This window comes from Ctenopharyngodon idella, chromosome 11 (genome assembly GCF_019924925.1).
Source record: "Ctenopharyngodon idella isolate HZGC_01 chromosome 11, HZGC01, whole genome shotgun sequence".
Taxonomy (NCBI): domain Eukaryota; kingdom Metazoa; phylum Chordata; class Actinopteri; order Cypriniformes; family Xenocyprididae; genus Ctenopharyngodon; species Ctenopharyngodon idella.
Genome location: NC_067230.1, coordinates 24,190,463 through 24,212,146, shown reverse-complemented (window position 1 = coordinate 24,212,146; position 21,684 = coordinate 24,190,463). Strand labels below are relative to the sequence as shown.

General features: G+C 37.9%; 1 protein-coding gene across 4 annotated transcripts in view; it reads right to left on the bottom strand.

Annotated features, from left to right (window-relative positions):
• The window catches only part of diaph3 (diaphanous-related formin 3), a 283,916-nt gene that overhangs the window by 210,292 nt on the left and 51,940 nt on the right, over nucleotides 1–21,684 (bottom strand). For all 4 annotated transcript variants that reach the window (XM_051912519.1, XM_051912521.1, XM_051912520.1 and 1 more), the window contains one exon: nucleotides 2,180–2,310. In XM_051912519.1, coding sequence (XP_051768479.1) covers nucleotides 2,180–2,310 — 131 coding nt within the window. The remainder of the gene's footprint in view (nucleotides 1–2,179; nucleotides 2,311–21,684) is intronic.

The window sequence follows — 21,684 nt, the reverse complement described above, 5'->3', positions numbered from 1 at the left end:
ATCTACTGTGCATACCACTGGCCAAAATTAACAGTAAGAAGCTTCAATTTATCTTAGAATGGGGGTGTTTTCTCAGCCTCTAAGGAAAAGAAAAGAAGAAGGTGACAAACATGGCAAAATAACCTCCAATGTGGGCCAATATCAGCCTTGACTGCATGTGAATATCAACATCCAGACGTTCCAACAGGGAATCGCTGAGAGGGACCTGTGGGGATCCTAGTTATAATAAAATACCATATGTCCGTTTTCATTAGGGAATTGTCATGGCCTTCTCTCTCTTGCTTCTCACTGAAAAGCAGGGAAGATAGAAGATCACAGTAATGAGGCTACATGGATCAGTCATGTCTTTTAGAAGAATTACTCTCTACATTTCCTCCCTACTGTGAAATACTCATCAAGGTCCTCCCAACCTAAATCTAGTCTTAATGAACAAAAAACCACAGTGTCTAAATGTTGTGCATTTCCACACTGTTGAGCATTTGCACTCAATGAACCTTTTTAGCAATGAATCAACATTTACTAAAGTCTTTCCTTCCTAACACTTATCTTGGTTTTATTCATCCCACAACTGTGACCTATAAGAATAAAACACTGCAGGCTTTCATCAACATAGCTGAATAAAACAGCTTTGTGTCATACTCTAGCCAGACAATGCCAAAAATACAAATTAAAAAAAGATTGAATTGTTTGGAGAAGTTTTAACCTTGTGCAAGAACAAATGATAAGGTGCCAGATGTGAGTAATGTTCGGGCTAGACTCTCTACGCAAGGTCGGCCATTGCTCTCCGATTGTGGATCATTCCACCCGCGACGTTCATGGCCATAACAAACAGCTGCATGTGCCAGAACGACGTTCGGGGTGCTAATAGAAATCATGACATTTCATGAATTATGCCAATAAACAATGCAGCACTGATGAAAACAGTTTAACACTGACTCTCCTGCTCGAACGTGCTCTCGTCTTTCCCTCTCTCTTCACCTTCATCATCACAGATGAGGTTTATTTTTCCATCCATAGTCTTTGAAATTGGACACACTGCTTAGTGCGGTCTGTCAAATTAACTTTAACTGCCTGTAATAACTTTATCTGCACGCACACACCGGGCTCTCTATCCCACTTATCTATTGGATTTTTTGTGATTGGAATTAGGAAAATGTTTCAGATGAAAAGGACACTGGACAAAAATGAGTGTCCTAAAGCAACGCACTCATGGTGCTTCTAGGGTCATGTTCTTAGATGAATTAGACAATGTCTTGTTATGAGTCTGTGCTCAGAATACAAAGAAAATGATTTTGGTCCCCCTAGCATTCCAAAGCTTTATAAAAAACAAAACAAAAAAAACGTTTTTGCCTAGTCACTTATTTGCTTTAATGTATTCTTACTTTTTTTAAAAGATCTATAAAAAAAAGCTCAGTCTTTGAAAACTATAAAAGCCACAATAAAACAAAATAAAAAGGATATCCAAGGACAAAAGAATGACATCAACAGTCACAACACCATGAAAATAAAATATGCATTTCCTCTCCTGTCAAACTTTTTCTCCTGTACACTTCCAACTATAGCCTGCAGCATTGTGTCTCTCAGTGTGAACTGCATTTAAAACTATGCTGTTATGCTGTAGAGCGGTTTTAATGGTTACAAAAAAGTAAAATGTATTCAAAAAACTATTCACAAATTGTTTATCATCTTCACCCTCCTGGAGAGGCCCCTCTGTCAAGTTTGCAGTACAAATGCAGGCAAACAGCAGGAGAGCTCGTCGCAAAAGACATCAAACAATTAAGAGGTAGGAGGGAAAACCTGGGGCGACGTGGCAATCGGTAATACATATTAATAAATGTGAAATCACAGAGCACTCTGCTGAGTTACACACCGTAGGGCAAATGTCGGAGGTCAGATGTGGTAGATGGCCAGGTTGGATAGTTCAGTGTGTGTGTTTGAGTATTCAGCAGGCTGCAATATCAAGCTGGCTTGTCAAGTTTGAGATGTAAGAAAGCGTTTGCGGATGCATTCCCCTTGGAAAAGTGTTTGTGCAACCTGAGCAGGTTTCTACAGAAGAAACAGCAGCTAAAATATCCTGCTAAATTACATGTCAGAGACAAAGAAGAAATCTTTGATGCAAGAAAACTTGACTATCATTATATATGAATTTAAATGCTACAAAACTCCCTTAGGTGAGTACCTGACTGGGTTGCTGGTGAGTGACACTCTGAGGGAGTCCAGACAAGCAAACAGTCTCTCGTCGGTGGCGCCACCTTTCAGCTCATTCAGAAACTCCTGAGGAGAGATTTGACTGCTGCTCCTCAAACTACCCTGTCAGAGAACAAAGGAGAGAAAATACTATTAGATGGTCACAAACATTGCCAAACTGTTTTGTAGATTTCAGTTTTTCCCAATTTAAGTAGACTGGAGCTCTACTTGCATGATTGGAAATTGCTGCCCGAGGCAAGACCAAGACGGCTGCAGAGTAAACTTGCCTTAAAAGAAGATTACATTATGGTTTTTACAAATTTAAAGGCTCAACTTGTGCTGTTTAAGAATATGTCCTATATAAAAATTACAATGAATGAGCAACAAATGCCTTCTTAATTCTTAAGCTTTGAAAAGAAAATATATTTGTGACATACAAATAATAATAAACCTCATTTTCAGACTATTGAATTCATTACTATTGATCATCTTCTTTAAACTTTTTATTAGTCTGAAAGGCTTTTATTTTTCGAGAAGCCAGCCAATAAACATGCCAAAAAGTGGCTGTTGCTTGCCAAATTTGAGATTAAGAGCTCCTAGAATTGACAAACAAAAAATCCACAAAGACTTCTGCTTGTTCAATTACTGACTTAACAAAACTGCAATTACTAGAAATTAGTTGGCAAAACTAAAACAATAAAAAAGACACCAAAAAAATCAAATGCAAATAAATATTACACATCACAAAATGAACAATAGTGAACATTCTTATTCTAACGTTTTGTGTATTGAACAATGTGGGGGGAAAAGGAAAACAAGGAGGAGGAGGAAGAGGAGGAGGAGACAGAAGGAGGAGAAGTAAAAGGAGGAGGAGAAAAAGAAGGAGAAGAAGAACAACAACAACATTAAAACAAACAACAGGAAGAAAAACAAGAAAAAAAAAAATCTGTAAACCTCCATACCTCTCAATGTTTAACATCATGTGACACATAGATCTAACAGATACACTGATATTTTTTTATTCTATTTTTGTCGTCGTTTGAGGTTCTTGAAGACACTGCGTGTTAATGAGGAAAATGATTATGTGTGATTTATCCTTCAGATTTCTTCTCCCTAAAGATGCATGATTTTGCTTGCTTCCACATATTTAGACATTTTTCAAGTAATCTTGCACACAATGGCTGGGTGATACACTGGTAGCGAATAGTCAATATATCCGCATATGTGTCACCAGTAGTGGTGCACGGTTAGATTCATTTAAGGCCAATACGATACTGATATTTCAAACTCAAGGTCAATCACAAAGAAGCCCTTTGGGACATTTCACATGCATTAAGGCTTATAGGAACATTAAAGAACACAAACCAGTAAAAATCATGCAGCATCACACACACATCAGATATGCATTCAAAAACAAGAGATATACAAATACTAGCTTCAAAATAGATTATTATTATAGATTGCTCTCAAAGGTTTGTTTAGGTTAGTAATGCAAATCACTAATAGTTAAGTAGTAGGAGGGGGAAAAAAAACAATACTGCAATTGCAGGATAAACAGTCATTAATTTTACATCAAGTACAGTAAAGATTTACATTTGCATCTTTCTTTTAGGGTTTTCTTTTTTGTTTGATTGTTCCCCTCTCCCCTTGCACCCGCTGGATTATGTTCACATTTTATTATTTGGGTCCAAAATGCACACTTGCATCTTTCTTCGTGAATGTACTTCAAATGTTTTAAAGGGGTCATGAATTGAGAAATCAACTTTTCCTTGAGCTTCTGATATATAAGGGTTCATCGTACTACAAGAATATCCTGTAAGTTTCAGAACTGAAAACTTCCTTGTTAGTCCAATAAAAGTTTTATTGACACCTGCAAACGACTCGTCCCAAAAAGTGGGTATCTATGAGGTGAAACGCCGCCTTCGCAGAATAAAAAATTCATCATTGCAATGTTAGCCCCGCCCACTGATGTGTTAGTGTTTTGATGAGGAGAGAAGAGCAATACAAAACTAAACAACATTACCTTTCAAAGAATCCTAATGCTAGGAATATGGTTATTTATTTTCAACAATGTGAATGTCTCAGTTGAGCATTATTTGTATTCGGTACATTTCACTGTGGATTCTTTGGTAAATCAATCGCATTTCGGCACAGTCTTTGCAGACTTTTACGATATGGACTCGACAGTAATGCGACATGTAAGTAACTGTGGTAATTCTAATGCCTGATCTGATATGTAATGATTGATGTACAGTCAGATGTTCTTTGTCTATGTGTCAGTATAACAAACCAGTGAATAAAAGGTCAACTTCACATTGTTTCTCTTAGGATGAAAATAATCTGTTATTTAAACTGTGATTAAATTATATATAGAAAGCGATCAAAGAACACTCCCTTTACAATCACTGGAGCTGTCAATCAAACAGTGCGAGTTTATCTAACTGACTTCTAAAATCACATTTATTCAATGAATCTCTTAGGTTACATTGTGTTTGCAGTGTTAGTTATGATGAAAGCATTCGTTAGTGTGCAGAAATTGAGTTACAATGATGATATCACTGCTTTCATGCGCTCAACAACATGTCTGTGATTGGCTACAATGTTCATCACCGCAACCTTTCATGCCACAATCTAAATATAATGCCATAGATCTAAATGTAATGCTATAATCATCACTTTTCAAGATTAGTTAACCTTAAGAGCTGTAATAGTAAAAACTAGGGATGGGACGGTTCACTGTTAAAAAAAATAATCGAACCGTTCTGGGTGTTGATGGCACGTGACGTGAGCGCAGGTGAGACCTGAACATCTCTCGTTGCTATCTGTGTTTAAACTGTAAACTAAACTCATTTAAACCTTACCCATTTAAACATTCATCCGAAAGACGCGAAAGAGAACTCGCGCACGCTGTGAGATTTGTCTGTACTCATCCGAAGCGCGTTCACGGAGAGCCGCGTCACAACGCACAAATACTCTCGCGCAAATTCTCTTTCAAGTCTTGCACCTAAACGGACAAATTCACACAAAAATTGTGTCAACATGCCCATCTTAGCGAGTATCCTAACAAACATAGTAGGTTATGTCTTAAAAGAAAAACGAGACAGACAATGCATGTGTATCTGTATCAGCTGGATCTTTGAATTATGTCTTAAAGGGGCAGCAGTCTAATATTCCTGCTCTGTGATTTTAATGTTAATCAAACGACAAAAGACGAAGAAATCACTCTTGACTGAATAGCTTTCGTAACTTCAATAATGTTTCATCTTTATTTAACTATGCAAAGAAGTTTATATGAAGTGTTATTTTATATTTGATTACTTTATTTCTGTACCTGAAAGCTGTTAGATACTTGAAAAACCTGTAAAGCATTGTTTATTTTATTTGTATCTTAGCTCTCATGTATTTATTTGTACTGTTTCTTGTAGTTAGATTATTTGGTTTTTTTTTTTTCCTTTATCTTTATTTGACAATTGTCCTATTTTTTACTGAACATAGCACATACCGAACTGTACCGAAACCGTGACCCAAAAACCGTGATACAACCCGAACCGTGAGAAATCTGAACCGTCCCACCCCTAGTAAAAATGTGCTAAAAGTTTGAGAGAGTAATACTTAGCTATTTCATATGCAAAGATGTTAGCCAATCACAGCAGACACGCACCTTAAAACAGAGCTTTCAAATAAGAGGGCTAAAATCAGGGTAGGGAAAATGCCTTTTATTTCTACATTATTGGCACCTAAACTCTGGAACAATCTTCCTAGCATTGTTCGGGAAGCAGACACACTCTGTCAGTTTAAATCTAGACTAAAACCGCATCTCTTTAACCTGGCATACACATAACACATTACCAATTTATATTTCCAAATCCGTTAAAGGATTATTAGGCTGCATAAATTAGGTCAGCCGGAACCGGGAACACTTCCTATAACACCTGATGTACTCGTTACATCAGAAGAAGAATGGCATCTACGCTAATATTAGTCTTTCTGTTTATCCCGAGGTTCACCGTAGTCAACCGGATCCGGGCCGTATCCAGGTGAGACCAAGGACCTGCACCTTGACACGACCACAACGCAGCCCTGAAGTATCAGCAGAGATTGAGTCAACTAGATCATCCCCTGTGAAGGCCTCATCGACACGACAGCCACGACACAGTTCCTCAACAACCATCCATACCGGCGTGATGAATACGATCCTCAATTGGATGGAACTGAAATAAATACTTTTAATGTTGCGATCCTATTGGACTTATGATAGCAACCTGAATTGTAACAAAGCACTGTTGGCCAGAGGAGAACTGGCACCCCGACTAAGCCTGGTTTCTCCCAAGGTTTTTTTCTCCATTTTAACACCAATTTGCCACTTGTCTGCCACCTGATGTCACCTGATGGAGTGACATCTGCCTGCATTGACACTATTCTTTAAGAGCTGCTGTGCAGCCAAACAATGTACCAGTTATCAATGTAAAGCTGCTTTGACACAATCTACATTGTAAAAAGCGCTATATAAATAAAGGTGACTTGACTTATGACAATATTTTGACGTTAAAAGCATACTAACAGTATTAGTAACCAGGAAACATTATAAAACAATAAAACAACGCAGTTCATGACCCTTTTAAAGAATGCGGGAGTCCATTTGTGCTGAAGGCTGAGATATTATTTTCTCTGCTTGCAGTGCGTCAGTCAAGCTTGTCAGGAAAGTGAGTGAGAGAACACAAACAGATTTAGCGAATCATGCATCATCAATAACTGTTCACTTTTGCAATATAGTACGACTGCATTCATATCAGCGAGCGAACTGCACCCGTACCCCAGACCACCCTTTTCTCGGGTACGAGTTCGGAAAACAGCGTTCACATAATCCATACGAACCAAACTCTGACATCAATCGAACCTGGGTGTGAAAGCAACCTTAGGCATTGTGCTTTTTTGTACTGCCATTTAGTCATACAAGATAATTATCGTAATTACCTATACATTCATACTACTCACAATTGTTTAGATCATACTACTCAGAGTTTTTCTCCACACAACTCACACTGACCAGACAACCAAGAGATCTGTGCATTCAGCTACCATTATAGATGTCCGTCAGAAGTCTCTCTCTCTGTAAATAATTCAGTTTTTTGTGCTTAATCTCTTGTACACTCTGTCCTCTACATATATATTTTCATTTTCTAACCAGGAATTGTTGATTCTTGTAGCCAAGACACAAACATTGCCAGTGGGAGACAGACATGGTCCACAGCAGCAGGTCATTACACCACAGAAACAGCCCTCCTTACCCTATCCATGTTGCATTGGGCCTGTGGGCTGCTGCCCTGACTGTCCCCTCTGCAGGAGACTGAGGTCTTAATCATCACATACAAGAGATACAGCCGCTTCCAGTGAAAGACTCTCCGCCCATCCCTTGTTCTCTCTCTTTACTATTCTGTCCTTCCTTTATAGTTCTCTCTTTATCACCATGGTGACTGCTTTTTGTGACTTGAGGGAAGCAAAAATTGGCTTGTTGCTTCCCTTCCACTCAATAGCTGAATCTTCAGCAAATCCGAGGCAAAATATCAACCCCACACAACATATTTGTGATTTTAGAAGAGATTCGTTATTTTTAAAGTTTTCATTTACCACTACAGAACAATCTTGTCTGGGCTACTTCATACATAATGAGTGTTTCCTTGAGTGTTGAGTGTTAACTCCCCTTAATAAAAAATAAATAACACTAAAAATCTCAGACAACAAAAGATAAAAGTGTTGGATAAGGGCGATGCTCACTCAGGATCAAGCCTGCTCTCTGAAACCTGCATTATCCAAACAAATCTTTACACATGAATATGGCTTGCAGCGGCAACATCAAACAAAGAAAGTTTCACATTAAGCAGCCAAGTCATGATCTCACAGCAGAAGCTCCAATTACCTGGTGGCGTCTTCTGTCAGGAATCACAGGAGCGAAGGTAAACATCCTAGAGCATGCCCTGGGTCACGGATCGACCTGTCTGCTTAGTACTGAACCCTCCGAGCCCCGAGCCTGACAACAGGCCAATTAGATCAACTCTGCACAGGTTATGACATTAATAAACCATGAAGCCAAGTTTCCTTAGGTAATTGTAGCTATCACTCCCCTTAAGGTACTGCGAACCTGATTCTCATTAGTTATTGGTGTCATTTAGCAGACAGTTTCATACAAAGTGATTTACAGTACACTAATTGAGGGGACAGTCACAGTGAAACAACCATGGTTAAGTGTCATGCTCAAGGGCAAAATAGTGATCGACGTAACATCAACAATTCCTAGGTCCCTAGTGGGTCAGCAAACCAGCAACCTGTGTGCTAACAAGCTCAGATCTGAAACTTTTAAGCTTGCGCTTCCCTACTCTCAATCACATTTCATAGTGGTCTAGACCAGGGATATTCAACCTTTACAGAACCACAATTTGTAGTGTTCTGCCAGATCTATACTGGCAGCATTATCACAGCAAGCGTCAATGGTGGTGGAGCGAACCCACTATAATTTTACAAATACTACTGTTATTGTGCCACGGAATGTAGTTTTTAGGCAAAAATGTAGTTGTTCAGACCTCAAAAATGTGATTTATATATAAACAGAGCCTATTTATTAAAAAAAAATAAAAAACCTTTTCGGAGATGTGAGCTCCAGACCGTCAGCAGCCGTTCAGTGATTATGTACCTGCCGAGAACAGCTGTATCTCGGCCAGTCCTTTTGGAATTTGCCGCTGGTTCTTATGTAGATAGTGGTTAAACATGAGATATAATTAATTTTGGGTATATTAAATGGGCAATCTTCAGTCTTACTGATCCATTACTTGTTCCAGAGCAATTCGATTTGGCTAAGGGCAAAGTTTAGTTTCACAACTTTATATTTTTATTTAATTTAAATCCTGTACTAACTAGAGCACTGCTTTTTTACTTTTGACTGAACTGTTTGCAGCCATTTATTTTTTAGAGTACAAACTTCTTTTACTTTAATATTTAAATAAACAATATCCATTATAATTGTTCAATAAATTATATTTTATTTTATATAAATAATATGCTGTATTTGATATTGAGAAAGGCTCTGCTAGCTGATTTTGGTTTAAAAAGTTACACCGAAAGTTACAATATTACGCCATTAGATGGCAGCAAAGACTGAGTCAGTAGCAAAGACTTTTATATTGAAAGGGACTCAAACAAGGTTGTAAATAAGGATATTATTTTTACTTTAAACAACACCTTATAAAATGCAACCAGCAAACGCATTGACTAGCGCTGTCCCCTTAACTCTTAAAAGGATACCAATACAAAGATAGCAGTTTCCTCCGTGAACATTCAAACTTAATTTTATTGCAAATATAAGATTGACCTGAAAAAGAAATGCTATATCAGATGCAGGTAATACACTTCCTTAGTTGATCTCTCTCTCTCTCTCTCTCTCTCTCATAACGCTCTATAGTGTTGTCAAAAGTACCGGTACTTCGGTACCAAGTCGGTACTGAAATTTTGAAAATGTGACGATACCAGCATTTCTGTAGTAGCGGTAGTACCGAGTATCCGGGTATATTCGGTACCCACTGATAGGGCTGCGCCAGTATTTACATGAATATGACACGAGTGAAGCACAAAGCTTTGTTTGCAGAAGAAATAATAGGTTAGCAATTAAATGTTACATCGCAGCCCTGGAAACATTTTGGTTCATGCCGAATGAGAGAGGTACGTGAGTACCCATACATTTAAGCTTTGTCTGCTAACTCGGCTTTGTATTCTGTTTTGCGAATCACAATCTGATCACCCGATTAGCAGAGAATTTAACAATATTTCTTTAGTTATTCCACTGAACATGGAATCTCTGTTTCTTTTCCCAAATCTTCACTCACGCAGGGGATTATAAACGTTTCTTCCTTTGGTTCGCTTTTAATTAGGCCTATTATATTCACATTCTTTACTGTGGTAAAGTAGAAAAAACACCGTAGGACATAAACATTTTTGCTTGCACATCAATTTCTATTTAACACAGTTTGTGCTTGTTATTAGACTTTAGGCGCATCAAGTTTATTTGTATAGCGCGTTTCACACACGCCGGCGATCTTTAGTTTCGGTTTGTCTGGCAGCGCAAAATCAAACAAGATAAAACTCGCTCTTCAGACCTTTAACAACAAGTGTCAGTTGCTTGTAACATCAGGAGATAACATGAAGATATTATTAAAGAGAAATGGTCTCTTCCTGCTCGTGTCCCTCATCCCTCTCAAAGCGCAGAGCAGTAGGCTATATGACGCATCTTTGTGTGGAAATAAAAAACGAATGTTTTTTAAAATAATATTTAACTTTCTTATTATTTAGGTTACCATTATTTAATGATATTTATTTCATAGTTTTACAGGCTGTAGTCGTTTCACTGACGGAATAGCTAAAATAAAACATGCATGTCTCTTACAAAATTTGAAAAATAGATGTTTGAGCATTTGTTTATTTATTCTTTTACATTTCAAAATGTATTTCATTGAGGTATATATACTTACACTCAAACATACACACAGACACTCCAAATAGTTCCAACAGATTTTCCTGTGTTACCGAAATTGGTACCGAGAACCATACATTTTTTATGGTATCGGTACCGACTACTGGAATTTTGGTACCGTGACAAAACTAATACTCTACATAATACAGTTAAGCTTAAATGAAGCACCTCAGCATTACATCATCGCTAGTTCTAAAGTGACGATCTAGAATTAGTAACGGAGGCTTGAGTTAAACTGTCAACTTGAGATATATAAAAGTAAAATATTTGTAAAAGATTTAATAAATACACACACATATATATAAAAATAAATTTAGCCATAAATCCTGTCTAGTCTGTTCTGGTATGCTTTGGCTTGCATGAGATATTATTCAGAACAGTTAAATAGAAGATATTAATGTTCAGCCTTTTCAGAATCAAGAGGCTGAACTTGAAAACTTTGTTAGATGATTTGTTTGTTCTAATAAAATGATTTTGGCAAGCTCAGGCCATCCCCTGCTTTTCCTGTCTGCTCTGTCCTCTGCAATATTGTCTATAATTACATGCAAGCAGAAAACAGCAGCGCATAAGCAAATGTCAGACATGCTTAGGGAATTGATCATCCATTTAAAGGACAGGTCACAAATGCCTCTAAAATGCCAGAGCCTCTCCCATCCAATCAGGGTGGAGAGCAACTGAGGGCATAAAAAAAGCATCATCAAAATGTCCCATCAACCTGTTCAGCTTCCTGTGGTTGTGATAATTAATACTGTGTTATGGCCGAATGTCACAACGTGTTGGAGTTTCTGAGCCAAAAAGTCTCTGAATTTATGGTGCCTTATCTGCCACAGATCCACAGATATGATGGCGATGATGATGTTGATGATGATGGAGATGGTGATAACAAAGGATATATCTTTAGAAAAAAAAGAAGAAAAAAAAAGTTCTAAACTCTAGTGCCAACTTCTAAGAAATGTAATTGTTGCAGTTATGTCGATTTCATACGTTAAAAATTAATTAATAAAATACTATAAAATTAAAATAAATAAAAATGAATATTTTGCATATACATGAATACACTTGAGTGTACACATCTTAATCATTACTTGCAAACAAGTTTTCAAAAATATTTTGTACACTCGTGCGCACAGTTTATATTTGTTAATGTAACTAAAAAAAAAAATTAAAAAGCACTTGGATTTGTTGGACAAAAATAATAAATATTAATAATATTCTAAGACAAAACTGCTGAACTACATTTTCTCCAAGAATAAATAATTAAAAAGTTATGATTATCACAAAAGATTCTAACAGCTTTTGTTTTCATCTTTTACCAAGAATCACATCAGTGACCCCTGTATGTCTAATAGCAATCCCAACATGTGAGAACTGTGAGTTTTTCCACAACAAGAAAACGTACAGTTCCCCAGAATGTGGTGAAAAGGGCCAGTCCTCAAGGACGTCAGTGTGTGCATGAGTTCTTGCTGTGAGCTGCACATCTGATTCCACTGCTTGAGTCCTATGGGAGCTCATTTAATGTATCAGGTGTTGAGCTTTTTGTAGAGCAAATATCTGGGACATGCCCCCACCTTCCCTACTGCCATATTCTTTAACTGAACATCCTAAAAAACAAATAAATAAGATAAACTCTGTCTCTGGAAGTGACCAGATCACCAATAAATTACAAAAATTTAAATAGCTCAGTATCTCTCTGTAACCCTAAGAGCAGAAAATAAAAATAAAAATCTAGAGTGTGCGTGCGGCAGGCACATGCCAAGGCGGTCAGTCCCCGGGAAACATGGCCGTCTGCCCAGGTCTTCTCCTGCATGTCGTTTCTGGGCAAGCTTTTCCCCTGGTTCAAGTTATGATTCATAATGAGCCAAATCATCATTACCCATCGAACCCTAAGATGCATAAAGCACACACACACACACACACACACACACACACACACACACACACACTGAAAGCGGTCCAGCAAAACCCTTTAATGATTGTACTAATCTTACACCGGAGGAGCGCAGACTTTAGCCTCAACACAGTTTTAAGGCATGTTCACACCAAGAACGATGACTATAAAGATAACTATATTTGCGTCCACATCAACAAACGATAACGGCCTGTTTATTCTAAGCTCATGCGCTGTGGTTTTAAATTGTTCACAACATGTTGCCATTGTTGTTGTATTTACACGGCTTTAACCAGCAGATGTCCTCAGCATGCTATGTTTTGAGTAATAGTTAGTGTAATCCATCTAATCTAACAGTGAATTTAGCTGACTAATATAGTGGAATAAAAACAACACCTAGTCTTTTTCACTGCAACTTCAAAGGAAGCGTCGAAACTAGCGCTGGATACCTGAGGTAATTTTTATGTTACACTGTTTGCTAGCCTAGCATAATGACCTCATCGTTAATACTTCTCACCATTTATTCCGAGGATATGACCGATTGTTTTCCATTTATCCATTTTCTTTAAAGTTTCCTTGAAAAGGGGGTTTGACTTGTCAAACAGTGGCTTTTTCTGGACCTCATCGCCATTTTAAATGCGCAAGCCCATAAAATTAGAATGGATTCTGACTGGCTGTCAGTGTTTTATCGTTCAAAAGCTGGAAAAAAATCGTTCTAAAATTGATCCCAATTATATTGTTTCTCTATATTGTTATCGTTATAGTTGTGTTGTAGACAGTGCTACTCTTTTATATTTAGAACAATTTTTAGACCTATATCTTTATCGTTATCTTTATAGTTATCTTTCTTGGTGTGAACGGGCCTTAACTCTGGAAGCATTATCCACGACTTTGCTCTATAAAAACAAAATATTTTGAAGAACTTTTTTGTCTGTACAATGGATAGGGCTGCACGATAATGGTTAAACTGATAATCACGATTATTTTGCTCAAAATTATAATCACGATTATGCTATCAAAAAAGGTAATGTAGTTATGGCCATTTTGCACATTCTTTACCAACCTACACTTCACCCAAAAGGCCTGTAGGTGGCACACTGACTTCATTTAACCAACTATGATAACTTCGTTAGATGGTAAATCAATACAAAACACATGGTTTTGGTGAGCGCTTTGTAATCTGTATTCACATTAGATTTTAAAGCAACACAATTAGTTTGCAAATGAGACAAACCACAGATTCAGATTGCCCTGCAAATTCGTAAAGCAAAGAATGATGCTTTTTGATATATATATATATATATATATATAAAAATGGGACATTCTAAAATGCTTAATGTGGCTTAAGGTACTGAGTATTTACTTAAGTATTTTTCTCTATAGTATGCTTTATTAGTATAGTGTTTACTAAGTTTGGTCTTTTAATGTCACTGTCTTAGTACATTAAGCGTTTTCTTTATGGGAGGAAAATGCTTAATTAAACATGTTGCGTTCATATTCTGGGCTCATCTGCTTTTCTGTACATTGTATGCTTTATTAGTATGGTGTTCAATAAGTGTGGTTTATTAATAACACTGTCTTAGTAAATTAAGCCACGTTAAGCTTTTTCACGTTAAACGTTTTAGAACGTCCCAGTGGCGATATATATGATCAACTGATTAACATTATGAAAACTAGTAAAATCATAGGAATTTCAAAAGATAAAACGGGAAAACTCCTAATATTATTTCCAATAATTCCAAATTATGTTCATTTTCCCGATTGAATTGACACATAGGTTGCAAAAGTGCATTCTGCAAACAGTAAGGTGGAGATACGTGTTGCATTTGTTGAAATTCATCGCTGAAGGTTTGATCATGACAGATTTAGTCACACAAATAGTACAAGTAGCTTGTGAAGAAACAAAGACTGGCTGTATGACACTTTCATTGAAGCAGAATTTCGCTGTATAGATCGCTAAACCACAGCGCACATGTTTGTTTTCAGATCATCAGCGCTTCTTCCGCATTTAGAGGGAGCGCGTGCACAGAGTTGCCAGATTGCACAGATTAAGTAAAACACTGGGAAGAAAGTAGATCCTTTAAAGGGAAAAGCTCTATTTGGGGGATTTAAGCTCTTTGAATCTGGCAACCACAGGCATATCCCAAAGAAAAAACACGTTTTCAGGAAAAATAACGAGCGGGCCAATATCGTGATGATTATTTGTAATCAATCGAGAGAAGCAGATATCGTTATCGCGAATTAAAATACGATTAATCGTGCAGCCCTAACAATGGAAGAAAATGGTGTGCAAAGCAATATTGGACCTCACTGATTTTCATTGTATGGACCAAAAAAAAAATTAACATTTTTTTTTCCTCGTGTTCCAAGAAAGAAAGAATTGCAACAAGAAGAAAAAATTGCAACAAGTCAATACAACATGTAGTTGAGTAAATGATGATAGAATTTTCATTTGTGGGTAACTATCCCTTTAGGAAAGAAGTCTAGGCTACATTTTATCTAAAGGCATAGATGCTTTATTTCCTTCTACTGCCATGCGATTACAAATCATTACAATGAAAAATGTCAAAGTAGTTTACTGACTCAATGGGATTGCACATCTTTGAGACCTTTAAGGGTTTTAAAGCTGCAATCTGGATTTTGATGACATTTATTTTGGACTAATTTCAAACTGACTTCACGATTCCACTTTGAACAAACTGGTTGCGAAGCCCCCGTCTCTGGCAGTACACAAGTTTCTATGATTTTAAAATAAAGTGCTTAGCCCCAGGCTTTCCTAGAAGGTACTAGCATATAATGTGGTTTTCTCTCTTTAAACCGCACCTCAGCACAAACTCAGAAAAATATATATCCAACCCTTTCATCTGTGAAGTTTAATATGTGTTTCTTTCAAAATAAACTTCAACTTCCTTGGGTTACTCTGCACGGTATTAGTCTCCCAGATGAATTGCTAAGGAATATGTTTGCCTTGGGCATCAGATGACCAGCTAGTGGACTAGCCACCGGGGAGCACTTCAACACTGACTCCCAATTACAGACTCCACAGAGGGAATGGATGTCCACATCCTGATACCAAACGCAGAGGGCCACTTTGGTTGGAGAGAAAACAAGATCTAAGAGCTCGGAAGAGAATGTGCGCATAGGGCCTTTAATGACTAAGGATTTCAGTGTGTTGTTGTACCGAGACACAATGTACTCGAGACCCATTGTCCGTTCCCCGTTTCCATTCATCCTCTCTCCTTCCCTCCATCCTAATGATTCATCATATTTTCCAGTGCGAGTGGGAGGTCCGCACCGTCTAAACAGTATCTGACATTATTGAGATACAAACCACGCAGGAACTTCTCCATTTAGTGCCTTCAGAGATGGCATTAAGAAAGAGAGAAGCACCGATACAGCCCTCTTCATCAACACAAAGGCTAACCTTAATGCATAATGCAAATGAGCACGGCAGCATTGGCTCGGCTCTCCTTTCAGCGCTCTGATATAATTAAGAGCTCTGGGGCCTGACTATTTGGGCCCGAGAGAGGACTTTTTTTTCCTCCCTTCTCGTTCTGTTTCCTTCTCTCTCTTTATCCCACTTTCTAACATCCTGAACATGTGTATTAAATCACCATCTTGAAGTACTACTTATGGTTGCCCCAACAGAGTTAGAGTAGCTTTTATCATGTCAAATCAGAAAATTATTCTGTGATCTATATTCAATTAGACATGCTGACTCTTTGTGAATGGAACAACAGTCCCATTAGTCTCCAAATTTCCATTTCCAAAATAGAAGAATCAGACACCGCTGACCTTCACTTGTATGGACAGATGAAGAAAGAAAAAAGACACAAAAACAAGAACACAGATGAGTATCTGTAACAACACCCGAGAGTCCTTTGCTTTTCATAAGATAAACTGATGGCAAATCTAATAGCATGGCAAAAAAAAAAAAAAAACACAGATCAAGGCAATGACAAACAAACAAAATACACTACATGAATTTTATAAAAGAAAAAGGAAAAAAAAAAAAAAAAAAACACTTTAACATCAACCTTTTAAGATTCAAAAAGAACATTAAATATAATTGTGATTCAGCTTCTTTGACTTAAAAACAATACGGCGCTGTCATCCAGCTGAGGTGATGGACCAGAGGGAGCATGTTTTATTATGAGAAAGAGTCTGAGCCCAGTGGAGACTTCAGTCAAAGTCTGCAATTGCATGGTGCCAAAAACAGACGTTTTGACAAGATACAGCCCATAAAGCTTGTCTCCCATTATGTCCTCAAGCAACTCTATCAAAAGACAATTTTTCATAACACAAAGACTACAGTAGTGTACTTCACTTGCCTAGCAATATATCAAAGGTCCAGGCCACACAAATGGCCTCATGTGACAGTTAATGCACGCAGAATTTGCACTCATTTCAATGCCCTTCATTCGTTAGTCCATTTGTTCATTCATTCACTGTCCCTTGTTTATTTAATAAATAGCTTGGTTAATTTAATCATGCTGTCAGTTATTATGAAACAAGAAATTCCGTCAATTCAATAAATAAATTATATACACATTTTTTTTTTCTTTAAATAAGTGTAGAAAATGAGTCTGCAAATTCGAAAAAAGGGGAAAAAACGCATACGCAGACCAGAACTCTGACATCTACCAGATTCTCATCCACAACACGAGTTTCCTCTGCTCACAGACAGCTGACACAGCATGCAGAATGTGAGGAGAAATGCATGGAGAAGCATGACATGGCCTGGGTTCTGTTGGTGGGTGTGAGGGGCCTTGTATCAGCCCTGACTCAAAGCATATGGGAAAGAAGCTTGACTCCATCCAAAGTTGGTAAAACAGAGTTAAACACAGTGACAGCAGCAGAAAGCCTATAATGTGCAAGGTGGAGACTGTGCATCCGTATTCTGACTGAATAAACTGCGCAGACGCGCACACACACACACACACACACACACTCACACACTCTCAGGCAGGGCTTGTTTTGCAGCTCTCCAGTGCCATCTAGGGGTTACAAAAAAGGTAGGAGGGAGAGACTGCTGATGAGAAGGATATTAAAACTAAAAAAGGAGATGGTTAGCAGACTGTAGCAAAAAGTTGAAAACGTCAGACACATTCACTTAAATAGCATTCATATACCACAGTGGTTTTGGGAGTACTTAAATTTGTCAAAAAATTCTGAAGGAAAATATATTAAAAAATATGCTATTTAGAAACAGGCATCCTGGAATATGAGTATATTCATCTTCAGCTTTAATGGGTTTAATGCATAGCAAGGCAATGAGATATATACATCTGGCTGATGCAACAACATAATCATCATCATGGAAACAAGTTGCTAAGATGGTCTCATCACAAGAGGAAGTCTATTACACAAAGTTCATACTGATCTTTCTCCAAATTAACTACAAGTAATATCACAAAAACAGAACCTAAACACATAACAACATTCCATGGGTCTAATCACAAAGATTCTATGAAAAAGTAAAGAATACTGATTTTCATATTTTTCTTATACAAAGGTACTATATAATTTCAGAAGACTTGGAGAGTTATATGGACTACATTTTTAATACACCTGTGCCTTTTTTTTTTTTTTTATTAATTGCCTCAGTTCACATTTATTGTAATTCCATGGAAAAGAGTGACCAGTACAAATCTTCAAAATATCTCTTTTTGTAGTAATTATGCAAAAAACACTTTTACATGGTGTTTGGACATAAATGTGTGTTGGCAGTGTGTGAACAACCACACTACAATGATTAACCCTTTAAAACCGGATGTGTCATCGGCGACATCCAACCAAGCTGTATTCATGTTAAAGTAACTCTTGAACTGTTTGCGCTATCATAATAATTCAAATTGCTACAGACAGTAGATAACATGGGCTTTATTCGGCAATATATGGGTTATTACGGTAATTTCGTGCCTTCCATCAGCAAATGGCAGCCACTTTTGGGGAGAGCGGGTGGAATGAGGATTTGAACGTAGAGATATGGAGCGCGCCAGTTTAGGGAGTTTTGGATCGCATAAATAATAGAAGAAACAAACAAAAACATGGCGAAGGAGTACACAGTCGATTGGGATGATTTTTGGTAAGACTTGGGAGGAGGCTACGTGAGACTCGCATTTCGTATTTGGTGTGTGCATCTGTATAATGTGTCCGTGCGGTAAATGTATGCATGCATGTATGCGTGCATATGTAGTACATGTATGCGTGTATGAAAAAATTCTCCTGAATGAAAACTGCAACCAAGTGTCACAAAATGACTTGTATATATGTAATATAGTTGAATTTTCAAGTTTGAAGTGTTAGATTCTTTCGATCATCATTTTTCTCTTTTTTTTTTTTTTAAATAAAAATCAGAAAATTTATTCTTTTTTTTTTTTCTTTTTTTTTCCATCTATTTAAATTCTATTTACAAACTCACCATATATATTAATGGTCAATAACTAATTTATTGAAAGCCAGTTGTTTTCTGAAAAAAATGACACCTTGCACTTGAAGCACATTGCTTGAGAATTTTATAATAAAAAAAATAAAATAATAAAAACAATGTGTGAAAACAGGCTATTTTAGCTTTAGGTTCTAAAGGGTTAAACCAAAGCAGTCTCATTACACATGCCGTTTTGAATCAGGCCCCACCCACAGCCGCTGACTGAATGGTGAATGGTATATTTATATACCGCATTTCCTATGTACAACCGTACACCCAAAGCACTTTACAATCATAGCAAGGGGTCTCTCCTTAACCACCACCAGTGTGCAGCATCCACTTGGATGATGCGACAGCAGCCAAAGTACAATGGCGCCAGTGCACTCACCACACACCAGCTATAGGTGGAGAGGAGAGAGAGTGATAGAGCCAATTCAGTGGATGGGGATTATTAGGAGGCCATGATTGGTAAGGGCCAATGGAGGAATTAGACCAGGACACCAGGGTTACACCCCTACTCTTTATGAGAAGTGCCATGGGATTTTTAATGACCACAGAGAGTCAGGACCTCGGTTTAACGTCTTATCCGAAGAATGGTGCTTGCTACAGTATAGTGTCCCCGTCACTATACTGGGGTGTTAGGACCCACAAGACCAAAGGGTGAGCACACCCTGCTGGCCTCACTAACTCCACTTCCAGCAGCTACCTAGTTTTCCCAGGTGGTCTCCCATCCAGGTACTAACCAGGCTCAACCCTGCTTAGTCTTGGGCTACAGGGTGATATGAAAAAAATATATACAACCTACCTCGACTTTACTGCAAAAAATATCATTCTTTTAACATAGCCAAGAGGTCATGACGTGATCTGACACGTCACATTTAAGAGCGTCAAAACGCCATTTATTGTTTGAATTTCATTATAAAATGGACAGAATTTGAAAACTGAAACTTTTATTCCTATCAGAAATAACAAAGCACAAAGCTTTTTGCAATTATTGGACGGGAGGCGCTACAAATAATATTTGATGTAGCAAAAAATAAAAATGAAAACGCAGACCTGGCAACCCTGGCTTGAAATACGGGTGATTAATAGGGTTAAAAAGAGCCTGCTTTAGCGTCACTATTTTTAAACTGTTAATGCGTTAAAATTCAACACAAAAGCTGGTTTGCCAACCACCAAGAAGAAGAAATTCAACACAAGAGTGATTTTCTTCACACACACAGTATGTATGAGTTCCAGTCTGAACACGTTTCTCTGCACCCTTTTGATTGACAGGATATAATCGGCCCTGATCATCGGCTGTTTTTAAACAATCGGCCGATGGCCGATAGTGATAATAGCTTTTATTGGCCGATACCTTGGTGCATCTCTAAGTTTTATTTTAGGGTGCACTATTCCTTTAATACAGGTAACAGTTTCACTTCATCTATTTACAGATGTGATGCTGAGACCAGCATGATGTTTTATAGCCTTTATTGTAAACAGATAACAGTCTACAGTTGAGAGCAATTAGGAAGCGTTTAGCATTCTTTGTTTGCTCTGTACAATTGTTGACGGGCAGGCATTTGTTTTACTCTGCTAACAATTGATCTGTTTAACAATCAATCAATCATTTTAATTGTGGTTTCAGCAGCGCCTGAAACCTGGAAACTGTTGAGGTGTCATTAGAAAACAGGTTTGATCGATGGAGGGCTGCAGGCATGGCACCCCGCCCCCGAACAGATGACCTAAAAGTGAGGGCAAAATATAGCAAACACCAATCTTTTTGAAAATAGCTGTTTTAATGCCTGTTACTAAAAATGGATGTGAATTTTGTCTTATCCAGCTGCTGATAATTACACATCTTTCAAAAATGTTGTACATGTGCTTGAACATCCAAACACGCACACCAGACGAATGCACCACTTTCCAATCTACGCCTACATCCTTCAAAATCCAATTTATAAAGTGAGCGTAGGAAAGTCAGGCTTGATGCTTCTCAGAGTCCGCAGTACATCCATACAGGGGCATCAAAACTGACAAACAAAAAAACACCCCCCTACCCCTCAAAAAAGCCTGACAGTTTGCCAGTACATACACAGATGTACGCCTCTCAAAAGCCTGACAGACTGAGATCTTCTCAGACATATATTCGGAAAGCCCTAGCTCATCTTCCACCACTGTGCTGACAAGAGCCCTCTGCCTCAGTAAATCTGTAGGCCACCTCACTGGGATCGAGAGAGGAAAAGAGTGGGCATTGTATCGCGCCCCAGCACCAGAACCACATGTACCTTTCATCGACAAGGCCCTACAGTGTGCCGTTTTTCAACCTATTACCGCTCATTATAGCGCACAAGCGGGAGTGGGGAGCATCTCTGAAACATACAGAGATAATTCGGCTTCTTTATGCTCACTCTAGTAAGAAGCACAAGGGAGAAACAACAAAACGAGAACGTGACGTCCATGTCAACCAAACCTGATCCTCTTTGTAATGTGAGAGGCCTCTACTGGTTTTGAGGTGTGAAGTAGAGACATGCTGTATAACCTATGGAAATCCTAAAGAATTTAACAATTCTGGTTCACTAATGGTTCCAGTAACAACTGATTTTGAACATTTAAGAAATAACTGGAGGCTGGGGGGGGGTGGGTCGGGGGGTTAACATTTCATTCATATTTTCATTT